Source organism: Oncorhynchus mykiss, chromosome 6, assembly GCF_013265735.2.
Source record: "Oncorhynchus mykiss isolate Arlee chromosome 6, USDA_OmykA_1.1, whole genome shotgun sequence".
NCBI lineage: Eukaryota > Metazoa > Chordata > Actinopteri > Salmoniformes > Salmonidae > Oncorhynchus > Oncorhynchus mykiss.
Genome location: NC_048570.1, coordinates 71404796 through 71418852, shown reverse-complemented (window position 1 = coordinate 71418852; position 14057 = coordinate 71404796). Strand labels below are relative to the sequence as shown.

The window sequence follows — 14057 nt, the reverse complement described above, 5'->3', positions numbered from 1 at the left end:
TTTGGGTGCAGGCATACTGGTACAAGCTCTTGGGTAACACTTTGGGTACAGGTGTACTGGTACAAGCTCTTGGGTAACACTTTGGGTGCAGGCATACTGGTACAAGCTCTTGGGTAACACTTTGGGTGCAGGTGTACTGGTACAAGCTCTTGGGTAACACTTTGGGTACAGGTGTACTGGTACAAGCTCTTGGGTAACACTTTGGGTACAGGTGTACTGGTACAAGCTCTTCTAATGGCCATGAGCTGACATAGATGCTCATAGTCTCCTATTGTCTTGCTATGATAAATGAGACTAACAGGAGGTCCCATGATGTAGATGCATCATACACTGGTTGATTATATAAAGTGTGATGTGACTACTAACACTGTAAGGACATTAAAATCCTGAATGCAACTCAAATGCCATAACTGACTGTGACCTTCTGCACTTTGCCCCCGACCTCTCAGAAGGGTCCACCTGCACGATGTCAGAGTGGATCACCTGGTCTCCGTGCAGCATGTCATGTGGGATGGGCCTGCGGTCCAGGGAACGCTACGTCAAGCAGTTCCCTGACGATGGCTCTGTGTGTACCTTGCCTACTGAGGAGAACGAGAAGTGTACTGTGAACGAGGAATGCAGTGAGTAGCTTTAACCCCTGAAATCAATGGTTCACAAAGTAATTTATCACAAACATTGCTGCATTTAGCAAAGTTTTCTTTTAATCAGGTAAAAAAAAACATTTTCCGAGGTATAGGAAACGTTTGATTAATCTGTGTATGCGCTTTTCATATAAACAAATCTATGTATTTCTAGGCTTTAGATAAATGAGGCTCATTGTGTGCATCAATTCTCAGTGGAAGAGCATCTGCTAAATTATTCAAATGTACTGTTAAAACTATTAGGATGATGTATAATTATGTCTGATTACAGGACAAAGTAATGCATATGTGGATTAAGTTCTGTCTCTCCCATTGAACACACCCACTCCCCCTCTCTTCCTCTTCCCCACCTCCCTCCTCTTCCCCCTCCCCTTCTCATTCCCTCCTCCTCTTCCCTTCCCCCTCTCTGCCTTTTCCCCTCTTAACTGTCTGATCCCCCCTCTTTTTAGCACCCAACAGTTGTCTGGTGACAGAGTGGGGTGAGTGGGACTCCTGCAGTGCCACCTGTGGGCTGGGTATGAAGAGAAGGGAACGCATGGTGAAGATGCCTCCTCCGGACGGCTCCATCTGTGGGGCTGAGGTGCTGGAGGTGGAGAAGTGCATGATGCCAGAGTGTCGTGAGTAACACACACACACACACACACTCCCGCACACACACTCCCGCACACACACACACACACAGTCACACACAGATAAGCATATGCAGGCTTATACAAACAAACGCACACATGCACACACACGCTCACTCACACACCACACAACACTTGTACACACGTACGCACACACTATCACTCACACACCACAACAAATGCCAACAAGATGAAATCGGATAGACACTGATTTTGTGTGTGTCCTGTGTGCACAGACACCATCCCCTGTATGCTGTCTCCGTGGTCTGACTGGAGTGACTGCAGTGTGACGTGTGGGAAAGGCATGCGGACGAGGCAGCGCATGCTCAAGTCTCCTGTGGAGCTGGGAGAGTGTACAGAGGACCTGGAGCAGGTGGAGAAGTGTATGCTGCCAGAGTGTCGTAAGGAACATTCACACACACACATTGGAGTGAATCTACTTTATTCATGTGTGGACACACCAACTGAAACAGTACTTCACATGTGTAGTTCATAATAATGCTGATTATTATCTTCATTGTGCAACCGAGCATCCATCTGCTTATAATACACTCTCTATCATATCCACATGCACACACACGCCACAAACACACTTATAACACACTTGGCTTGTTAGTGTGTACACATCTTTATGTCATCTGCGTTAGGGGTGCCCATAGTCTCATCTCCAGCCCAAACTCTCCCAGATAGGGTTATCATGAGAATACCCTGGTGGAGTATTAGCAGGTTTATATGAGAGGGAACATTGGAACCCAGAAGTGCCCATGTGCTCTCACATTTAAGCCTGACTTAATAGGTTATATATATATTCTAGTCAGGTACGAGACTGGCAGACACATTACCATAGGAAAATACTCTCTTTCTCCTCTCCTTTCTCCTGTTCCCTAGAAAATGAGGGAGCTAATTTAAGGGCTGTATTGTGAAGCATGGGATTAAAAGTCAGAAATAACCAGCTTTAACTTTGGCAGACGTCATTGTATTGGGGTGAAAAAGCTTGTTAACTGGTCTTCCTTCAGTCTTAGTGAGGGGATAAAGCTGGCCGTATTATTCTGGCCAGCCCTAATCATCCTTGCAGTTCGTAAGAATGTTCTCGTTATGGACATAAGTCAGAGAATTTGTTTCCAGGGGATTCATATTGTGTTATGTTTAGAACAAGGAACACTGATGCAAAGTCATGACGTGTATCTTCAAGCTTTCTTCCCATATTAATTCTTCACCTTTCTTACTCCACCCTATCCCCCTCTTCATTATCTCTCATCCCCCCTCTCTCTCTATCCCTCTCTCTATCCCCCCCCCCCCTCTCTTTCTCTCTCTCTCTCTCTCTCTCTACAGCAACAGACTGTATGGTGTCAGAGTGGACGGAGTGGTCTGAGTGCAACAAATCCTGTGGTAAAGGTCACATGATCAGGACACGCATGGTGAAGCTGGAGCCTCAGTTCGGAGGGGACTCGTGTCCCGAGACTGTACAGAGGAAGAAGTGTAAGATCAGGAAGTGTAACCGCGGCGGTGGCCAGGGACAGGTCAACAGCGACGAGAAGAAACGACGCAAGGAGGCGAGGGAGAAGAGGAGGAGCAAACAGGGGGGGCGACAGGGGGAGGAGACCACGTCGACCGCTGAACACCCAGGTTGGTGGGACTCCACTCTGACCAGATTTTTTAATCAGCGTATGCGTACTTCTTTTGACCTTCCCCCGATAAAGATAAACAGAGTAATGTGTTTACATGACTATTGTATAATCTACCTACTGCCATGATCAGTTTAATATTGCATTATTAGTGTGCATGTAAATGTACTCATAGAAAACTAAATCACAGTCAGTTTTTATAGTCATTATCTTCAATATGATCATTGCTATTCTTTAACAAGGAACACATTTCCATGAAAATGTATAAAATGTCTTTCTCCATGCCTTCTCTCTCTCTTTCTCTCTGGTCAGGCTGTAAGATGAGGCCATGGTCCAGCTGGACGGACTGTACCAAGCTGTGTGGCGGGGGGATTCAGGAGCGGCTCATGACAGCCAAGAGGAGGCTTAAGAGCGCCCAGCTCCCCAGCTGCAAGGACAGGAAGGAGATCCGAGCGTGTAACGTGCACCCCTGCTAGATGGACCAAGTTGGGCGGGACGGGATGGGATGGGTACGGAGTGGGTGGAGGTTGCCCATAAACACTGGTGTGAGCTCAGTTGTTTTCCCCTCTGACAGTTCAGATTAGGTTTGGGGATTGTAAGCTGATCCTAGATCTGTGCCTATGGGCAACTTGGTTATGTGACGGAGCGTGAGGTGGCATAGTGTCACTCAATGATCTAATGCACTCTGTTTAGGACTGGCACGGACCTTAATCTCTCTTGGTTTAATCCAGGGCTGAGTCTGAAGATTCTAGATTGGGGAAGGTACACTGGTTCTGTATACACCTCTAGTCAGAGTTTGGAAAGAGTTTAGCAAATTCTGAAATGACCCATCCTTCAAGGTCAAAGGTCATGTGTTATTTTACAAGAAGGAAGGAAGGAATTCCCTTGGTCTCTTCTCGAGCCTAAAACAAACAGCCATTTCGAGAGAGGATCTAGGCTTCCCAAAATAATGCCTAGCCTCTGATGAACCTGACTGATTTTCCTCTGTTCGTAAATTAACTAGCTCTGTTACATATAGGATTCTTCTGCAAGATTACTGTAAACTTGTTGTGGTATAATATTCTTGAATAATGATAATGTTGAAAACACCAATTGATTTAATAAGCGATAGTACTGTTAGGCTATATCCTGTAGTATCCTCTTTGGTAGTGTATAATATCCCAGAACTTAAAGCACAGTTACCCAGCCATTCCAGCATTTTATAATCCTTCAGAAAAAAAATGTTTCTAGGATCAAGAAATCTCCTGTATGACTTTTTACTCAGCTGTACTACAGTTCATGTAGACACACCGCAACTGAAATCTCTATGATTTTGTGCATTGTTATTATAAGATCATTATGTAATTTTTTTGCTGTGGATTTTTTGATAGGAATATCACCCAGGAGTCTTACCAAAGTCTTGTGTAGATGTTTTTTACATGTCTTTTACTTCTCTTTTTTCCTCTGCTCCTCTAACATATTCATATTTTGGAATATATCACCTTTACAATAAAAGTAAATGTTAGAAATTGTCATACGGATGTTTATTATTCTTTGAATACCATTTATATTGAGGTAAATGTATTATATTACGTTGAGGTCCATACTCATGCCAGGGTTTACATACCATACGTAAACCAGTGAACTTCATACTCTTGGCCACTAGATGGAGACGATAAGCTGATTAGAAGTGAGTTCCTTTTTCATTTTTTTTAAAATTTTATTTCACCTTTATTTAACCAGGTAGGCTGGTTGAGAACAAGTTCTCATTTACAACTGCGACCTGGCCAAGATAAAGCAAAGCAGTTCAACACATATAACAACACCGAGTTACACATGGAGTAAACAAACATAGTCAATAATACAATAGAAAAAGTCTATATACAGTGTGTGCAAATGAGGTAAGATAAGGGAGGTAAGGCAATAAATAGGCCATGGTGGCGAAGTAATTACAATATACCAATTAAACACTGGAATGGTAGGTTGTGCAGAAGATAAATGTGCAATAAATAGGACATGGTGGTGAAGTAATTACAATATACCAATTAAACATTGGAGTGGTAGATGTGCAGAAGATAAATGTGCAATAAATAGGACATGGTGGTGAAGTAATTACAATATACCAATTAAACATTGGAGTGGTAGATGTGCAGAAGATGAATGTGCAAGTAGAGATACTGGGGTGCAAAGGAGCAAGATAAATAAGTAAATACAGTATGGGATGAGGTAGTTGGATGGGCTATTTACAGATGGGCTGTGTACAGGTGCAGTGATCTGTGAGCTGCTCTGACAGCTGGTGCTTAAAGCTAGTGAGGGAGATATGAGTCTCCAGCTTCAGTGATTTTTGCAGTTCGTTCCAGTCATTGGCAGCAGAGAACTGAAAGGAAAGGCGGCCAAATGAGGAATTGGCTTTGGGGGTGACCAGAGAGATATACCTGCTGGAGCGTGTGCTACGGGTGGGTGCTGCTATGGTGACCAGTGAGCTGAGATAAGGTGGGGCTTTACCTAGCAAAGACTTGTAGATGACCTGGAGCCAGTGGGTTTTGGTGACAAAACAGATGGCACTGTGATAGACTGCATCCAATTTGTTGAGTAGAGTCTTGGAGGCTATTTTGTAGATGACATCGCCGAAGTCGAGGATCGGTAGGATAGTCAGTTTTACTAGAGTATGTTTGACAGGTAGAGTCAGTAAACCAGTAGGTGCCTATCTAAGCCTGTGCCATTTCAATACACTTTGGTCATACATAATACTGTAACAGCATACTAGTCTAACATGACCCATTTTTCTCAACCCATAACCAGAGATATGTGAGTGTCTAGGCAGGGAGCTGCATAAGCAGCACTGTAACACTGGTCTGCAAAAGGGTGCGCTTCCCGGTGATGCAGTACATACACACATTGACCAGACGGTGGCAGAAGATACCTATTTAGTGTTGAGCCTTGAGGTGTTGAGGGTTTTATTTATTTGGACTTCAGGCAACACTGTGATTAGTGCTGAGTGTGTGTAAAAGTCCACATATTAGGCCACTTCACTCTGTCAGAAAGGTATGGAAATCCAACATCAGTCTCATACAGTGAGACATGTGCCTCGTCCCGTCAACGTTTGGCCCTAAACACAGTCACGAGGGCCATGCTCAGTATCCAAACATTAGGAAACGCTGTAGATATAAATGTCATGAATAGAGCTGACATGATTCCTTATTATACATGTCAGAGAGGCTATATTTCTACATGCTATCTGAAAGTTGCACAACGATGTGCCTTGCTGAATGCACCCAGGTTGCTCATAGTCTGAGCTTGTCTTCTAAAGATATTCACAGTGACACAATCAGGGACAGTTAGTTGCCAGCTTTGCTCATTAAAGCAACATGCTTTGGTTTCAATTGGTGTCTCCATTAAGTAGTATTTCCCTTAAACCAAGCAGAAGTAAAGAGAGGGGAAATAAGTGAACAGAGATGTCATGCACTGGCAGCCATCTTGAAGAAATGAGTCAGACTGATTTAAATCAACCTTTGACAGCCTGGGGGATATGATGGTGTCCTATGGGTGGTGGAATTCAGAGGGAAAAGGTGAATAATGCAACACAAACACACTTTACAATGATACACACAATGCCATTGCCATAACAACCACACATTTGGTTCACACTGCAGCTTTGGGAGTCTTCCAACATGACTTGTCAAGGTGATATTTGCTGACATATACACTAAATATCCATGGTGATAGTGGCTAAATGGGAGAAGAGAGATGTGATATAAAGAGTTGCATAAGATCGTTGTTGCCGTCTTTGTACTCAGATGAGTGATGCTGTTGATGTGTGAGTGCGTGCGTGCGTGTTTGCATGTGTGTGTGAGTGAGTGAGAATGCAGCACACGGCGACTCGCCTCAAAGCGCTGCCCCCGGACCTTATCAGGCCTCGTTTTTTGCATTCACTGTTGCCACAGCAACAACTCACAGCAGATCATAAGCAGCTCTCCAGGACTCGCCACTGCGGGCCTATTTGAAACGTTGCCCACAGTAAATAAGGGCGGTGCTACAGCTTTACACACACAGACCTGGGGCAGTGCAGTGGTCGACTGTGTGGGAGTGTTCCAGAGTGCCCACAAGGCATCCGTCAACATGAACTGTCTCTTCTCTGACAGAGGGCTGGCTTGTTGGCTTCTCTCCACCTTCTCTCCCTGTTGGCAACAAGGCAGGATAGGTGGGCTCAAAATAGATGTGATGTCTACCTCTCTATCTCAGACTGCCTTTAGGCTACTGCTGGTGAGATCTCAAGTCGACTGATGAAAAACCTTGAGTCCAATGAGAAGTATTGCTTCGGTATGTGAAGTGCTCTGTGGTATAAACATTGATAAAGCCACTAGTAGGAAGGAAAAGCCTATTTTGTGCTGCAATGGCACTGCATAAGGTATGGTGAGACTCTATACATTCCTCTGCATTGAAAATCACTCTGATTGACTTACGATGTAAAATGACTGTGCGTAGTGTGAAATTGGCATGAATAGTTTTACATTTATATTAACAGTAGAGACTGAAACTGTCATGTGGAAATGGAGCTGGAAGAAACAAAATAGTAAATCTGCCCTAACATCATGATGCTGTACTGTAATTGATGACTTATGGTGATATATCATCCCAGAGTAATCTAAAACATTCATTATGAGACATTTAATATGAAATACATATCTTCCCCGGGGACTTTTGGTGTTATATGAAAAGTAATTGTGCGCATTGAGATTCAGGCAATACAGTGTTTTGGTCCTGCATCTGTTTTCAGTGTCTTTCCGAAAACAAATCTAAATAAACCCCTTGTTTTAAAACACAGCAGGTGGCTGCTTGTACAATTCCTGATATGGAGTCAGTCAGAAAATGCCAAAAGCCCTAGAGCTGAAAGCAATGACTGTTGCTATAGGAGCTGTGATAACACATTGTGATATGGTTTTATTTAACTACCACACAAAGCGGAACCTAGTAGATAAGCAATGGAATTCCAATTTGGCCAATTGCATTATGCAAGTGTTACATGCTTTCAGTGAATATTAATGTGAATACTAATTTATGACCAAACATGGCTATTCTTATTGGGTACTTGTATGAGCTCTGGTCAAATATATCAAATGACTGGAAACCTAATATTACAGGTATTTTACAGTATAAGCACCTTACACCCTCTCATTTGGCAAATGTGTATTTTCTTTCATTTTCATTTAAAGGGTGTCTGAATTCTCTTTTTAGCTGCAGTGATCAGAATGGCTTGAGCTGCAGAAGCAGGGCATGGAAAGGGTTAACCACATACACATCTCAGTCTAGTGTGTCTAAAAGGAGAGATGTGTCTCTGAGATAATTGTCCTGTGATCTGCCTCACAGGACAATCAGCCCACTCGCTGACAGACTGCTGACAGACTGCTGACAGACTGCTGACAGACTGCTGACAGACTGCTGACAGACTGCTGACAGACTGCTGACAGACTGCTGACAGACTGCTGACAGACTGCTGACAGACCGCTGACAGACCGCTGACAGACCGCTGACAGACCGCTGACAGACCGCTGACAGACCGCTGACAGACTGCTGACAGACTGCTGACAGACTGCTGACAGACTGCTGACAGACCGCTGACAGACTGCTGACAGACCGCTGACAGACTGCTGACAGACCGCAAGAGGAAAGAAAAAGAAAATAAAAAAAACAATAACTTGATTTTCAATTTTCAAACTGCATTGGGAAATACTGCAGCTCCTTCCTTCCTTCTCTGGCCAGGCTCTCTATCCGTCTGGACAAGGAGTCAGAGGAAATATAACATTTCATAAACCAATAAGCCAGGGTAGTAAAAATCAATACGAAGACCAGACCTCCGGAAGCTCTTTTCCACAAATGTATAGACCTCAATTGGGCTCCATGGCAGTGATATAGTCATATAGGGAGGGGAGGTGATGGTGGGGAGTACGGACTACTGCTGTTCATATTCATATTTTTGCATATGAAGAGTGATATGTGGCATGGCAGAACAGGGCCGACGTCTATAGACTGGCACAGAGCTACTGAGCTGCAATTCCATCATGTAATGGCAGTGGTGTAAAGTACCTTGTTCTTTTGGTATCTGTACTTTACTTTTCACATTTTTGACGACTTTTACTTTTAATCCACTACATTCCTAAAGAAAATTATGTATTTTTACTCCATACATTTTCCCTGACACCCAAAAGTACATTTTGAATACTTAGCAGGAGAGGAAAATGGTCCAATTCATGCACTTATCATGAGAACATCGCTAGTCATTACTACTGCCTCTGATCTGGCAGACTCACTAAACACAAACACTTTACTTTTCAAACTTAAGTATATTTTCACTATTACATTTACTTTGATACTTAGGTATACATAAACCAAATACTTTAAGACTTTTACTCAAGTAGTATTTTACTGGGTAACTTTCACTTTTACTTAGTCATTTTCAAATAAGGTATCTTTACTTTTACTCAAGTATGACAATTGCGTACTTTTTCCACCACTGTTTAATGCCTAGTCAATCTTTGCTTTGAAAAGCGTGGATGACCATTTACATCCATTCGCCTTTAGACTGGAGAGTAGCACGATGGGCACATCTAAGGTGGGTCAGTCTCAAAGAAAGTAGAAGAATTCTGGACATTTTTATGGAGTAATGAATAGAGACACTGGAAATGGTTTTGTTTTTCCATGTTCACTGGCCCAGCATATTACATTTATATAATATGCAGTATATACTGCTGGCAAGTTTCATGTAGAGGCTCAGTCAGTCAATATCATGGTTGAGTTTAATTTATAATTTGATATGTATAGTTTGTTTAGTCTTGTTTACATTTTGATATAAAAATGTTCTATTTTATTTACTGTCTTTCTTCCCCCATTGCTGAAAGAGAAAAGGAAAGCCCCATCCTGGCGATAGCAGAAAACAAATTCCCTGTCATGTTATCTCGCTGTTGCTTGGGAAACGCATTTCACGGGAATTCACCACGCACTAATCAGAAATTGACTGCCGTTCCACAGCAATGCCAAAGGACTCCAAACAATGTGGCGGTTGCCTTGGTAGCCGCTGGTCATTGTTTAATTAAAGCTAGAGGAATGGATGAGTGCAGAAATAATAAGAGTGTTTGATAATGTATTAAATAATACAGATGATCGTTAGACATAACAAATGTCTGGCGTAACCTAAACCCAAACGATCCTTTTCTCTCCCTCAAGCCTCAATCAAATGTAATAATTGAGTTGTTTCCTCTCCACTCGCTATTTGTTTGTCGCTCACTCTTTCTGTTAGCCATGATATCAACAAAGTGGAGGTCCATGAAGTCCACAAATATAGAATATTCCATATCTTATTGGACAAGAGAAAACCCAACATGTGGGTGGTCAAGCCTGAGAAAGAATGTATTGGTTAGCCTGAGGGTGTATCCATATGTTGGTGTGTTGGATTCCTCCCCCCGTGGTGTGACACCTCCTGCTCTCTCTCTCACACACACACACACACACACAAACTAGAAACCCACATGTACAGTCATGGAAAGAGTACACACACTCACACCCATTCCTCCTCTCTCCCACACTAACATTCATCCATCTGCTCTGCTGCATTTAGATAAAGAGTGTTTGCTATGTGGCTCTAGGGTCTCTGCCTTACAGCCTCTCCTCACAGTTCTCACTTATACATACCCTCACACTCTGCTGGCTCACCGCTCTTATCTCACCACCCCAACACTTATAACTCAAACACCAAGAAGGGTGTCTGTTACGGATACAGGTATTTTGTGTGTATCCTGTGTGTGTGTATTTATTTTATCTCCGTCTCCCCTCACAGGTGGCAATCATCATTCCCCAATCAGTCATCAATCAGTCGCTAATCAGAAGACACACCTCCTCCTGTTTCCATTACCCTATTATCGCATTCCCTTTCCCTTGGTTTAAAAACCCTGTCTGTCGTTTGCTCTAGAGCTCAATCTCTCTGTCAATGCCATCTGTCTGTAGATCTCTTGTTGGGTTTTTGCAACTACATGTCACTTTGTCCCCACCTGTGAGTATTGGTTTTGTTATGGTGTTTGTTTGACGGTGGGAAAAGGGGGTACCAGGATAAGTCGCCCATGGGCATACACTACCCGTAAGAATACTTTGTATAAAAACACTAGTTAGAACTGGGCGGACCACCCAGTGTATTTTTGGTTAGTTAGCTGTTGGTGAAGTAGGCTAGTCTAGCTTAGGGGTGTTTTTGGATACTTATTATTTCTTTCCTTGGGTCCAGCTCAGCCCCTTTTCCTGCTCCCCCCATTAACGTGTGTTTTCAAATAAACCATGAGTGTTTGATGCTAATTTAATTGTCTGTGGTTATTTCATTCTCACTCTTACTTTTTCACTATAATTTGCATGAGATATGTTATGGGTCTTAAGGGTCTAGTTACCATCCCCCCCTAGACTGTCGGGCCAAAAGGGATTCGTAGCAGTGTCTATGCCCAGTCAGGAACCACAAGCTAGTCTGAGGGATCTGGAATCACACCCAGAGTGTGAGTCCAGAGAGTGTAATAGTTTGGCCTGCATATATACAGTATAGATGTACAGTACCAGTCAAACGTTTGGACACACCTACTCATTCCAGAGTTTTTCTTTGTTTTTACCATTTTCTACATTGTATAATAATAGTGAAGACATCACAACTATGAAATAACACATGGAATTATGTAGTAACCAAAAAAGGGTTAACATTTTTTTGATATTCTTCAAAGTAGCCACCCTTTACCTTGATGACAGCTTTGCACACTCTTGGCATTCTGCCAACCAGATTCACGAGGAATGCTCTTCCAACAGTCTTGAAGGAGTTCGCACATATGTTGAGCACTTGTTGGCTGCTTTTCCTTCACTCTGCGGTCCAACTCATCCCAAACCATCTCAATTGGGTTGAGGTCGGGTGATTATGAAGGCCAGGGGCCTCATTTATAAACATTGTATGCACAAAAAAAAGGCGTTGGCCACTTTCTAAGCATTTATCATAAAACAAACTTCTCATAAATAAGGTAAACAGTGAGACATATTACACTTAAACTGATGCCGTTTTCGATGCCTCAGTCAGGCAGATAGGAGTGCACAGTTTCATATATTGTTATCACATGTTCGTTGCGCAGAAATGTCAATGTGATAATGGCCCTGTCATTGTCAGTTACAATTGTCAGTTACATGGTAATCAGGGTAATTGACAATCAAATGGGTGGGTATTAAAATCAAATCAAATCAAATTGTATTTGTCACATACACATGGTTAGCAGATGTTAATGCGAGTATAGCGAAATGCTTGTGCTTCTAGTTCCGACAATGCAGTAATAACCAACAAGTAATCTAACTAACAATTCCAAAACTACTGTCTTATACACAGTGTAAGGGGATAAAGAATATGTACATAAGGATATGTGAATGAGTGATGGTACAGAGCAGCATAGGCAGGATACAGTAGATGGTATCGAGTACAGTATATACATGAGGTATGTAAACAAAGTGGCTAGTGATACATGTATTACATAAGGATGCAGTCGATGATATAGAGTACAGTATATACGTATGCGTATGAGATGAATAATGTAGGGTAAGTAACATTATATAAGGTAGCATTGTTTAAAGTGGCTAGTGATATATTTACATCATTTCCCATCAATTCCCATTATTAAAGTGGCTGGAGTTGAGTCAGTGTCAGTGTGTTGGCAGCAGCCACTCAATGTTAGTGGTGGCTGTTTAACAGTCTGATGGCCTTGAGATAGAAGCTGTTTTTCAGTCTCGGTCCCAGCTTTGATGCACCTGTACTGACCTCGCCTTCTGGATGATAGCGGGGTGAACAGGCAGTGGCTCGGGTGGTTGTTGTCCTTGAACATCTTTATGGCCTTCCTGTGACATCGGGTGGTGTAGGTGTCCTGGAGGCCAGGTAGTTTGCCCCCGGTGATGCGTTGTACAGACCTCACTACCCTCTGGAGAGCCTTACGGTTGTGGGCGGAGCAGTTGCCGTACCAGGCGGTGATACAGCCCGCCAGGATGCTCTCGATTGTGCATCTGTAGAAGTTTGTGAGTGCTTTTGGTGACAAACCGAATTTCTTCAGCCTCCTGAGGTTGAAGAGGCGCTGCTGCGCCTTCTTCACGATGCTGTCTGTGTGAGTGGACCAATTCAGTTTGTCTGTGATGTGTATGCCGAGGAACTTAAAACTTGCTACCCTCTCCACTACTGTTCCATCAATGTGGATAGGGGTGTGTTCCCTCTGCTGTTTCCTGAAGTCCACAATCATCTCCTTAGTTTTGTTGACGTTGAGTGTGAGGTTATTTTCCTGACACCACACTCCGAGGGCCCTCACCTCCTCCCTGTAGGCCGTCTCGTCGTTGTTGGTAATCAAGCCTACCACTGTTGTGTCGTCCGCAAACTTGATGATTGAGTTGGAGGCGTGCGTGGCCACGCAGTCGTGGGTGAACAGGGAGTATAGGAGAGGGCTCAGAACGCACCCTTGTGGGGATCAGCGGGGTGGAGATGTTGTTGCCTACCCTCACCACCTGGGGGCGGCCCGTCAGGAAGTCCAGTACCCAGTTGCACAGGCCGGGGTCGAGACCCAGGGTCTCGAACTTGATGACGAGCTTGGAGGGTACTATGGTGTTGAATGCCGAGCTGTAGTCGATGAACAGCATTCTCACATAGGTATTCCTCTTGTCCAGATGGGTTAGGGCAGTGTGCAGTGTGGTTGAGATTGCATCGTCTGTGGACCTATTTGGGCGGTAAGCAAATTGGAGTGGGTCTAGGGTGTCGGGTAGGGTGGAGGTGATATGGTCCTTGACTAGTCTCTCAAAGCACTTCATGATGACGGAAGTGAGTGCTACGGGGCGGTAGTCGTTTAGCTCAGTTACCTTAGCATTCTTGGGAACAGGAACAATGGTGGCCCTCTTGAAGCATGTGGGAACAGCAGACTGGTATAGGGATTGATTGAATATGTCCGTAAACACACCGGCCAGCTGGTCTGCGCATGCTCTGAGGGCACGGCTGGGGATGCCGTCTGGGCCTGCAGCCTTGCGAGGGTTAACACGTTTAAATGTCTTACTCACCTCGGCTGCAGTGAAGGAGAGTCCGCATGTTTTCGTTGCAGGCCGTGTCAGTGGCACTGTATTGTCCTCAAAGCGGGCAAAAAAGTTATTTAGTC

The 14057-nt window shown here is 43.7% G+C and overlaps 1 protein-coding gene across 4 annotated transcripts in view; it reads left to right on the top strand.

The window, feature by feature from the left end:
* The window catches only part of LOC110526494 (spondin-1), a 120622-nt gene extending 116211 nt beyond the window's left edge, over nucleotides 1-4411 (top strand). For all 4 annotated transcript variants that reach the window (XM_036980879.1, XM_036980878.1, XM_036980881.1 and 1 more), the window contains exons 12-16: nucleotides 450-620; nucleotides 1091-1258; nucleotides 1507-1671; nucleotides 2603-2896; nucleotides 3208-4411. In XM_036980879.1, the coding sequence (XP_036836774.1) occupies nucleotides 450-620; nucleotides 1091-1258; nucleotides 1507-1671; nucleotides 2603-2896; nucleotides 3208-3371 (962 nt within the window). In that variant the 3' untranslated portion in view covers nucleotides 3372-4411. The remainder of the gene's footprint in view (nucleotides 1-449; nucleotides 621-1090; nucleotides 1259-1506; nucleotides 1672-2602; nucleotides 2897-3207) is intronic.
* The last annotated feature ends 9646 nt before the right edge of the window (nucleotides 4412-14057 follow it).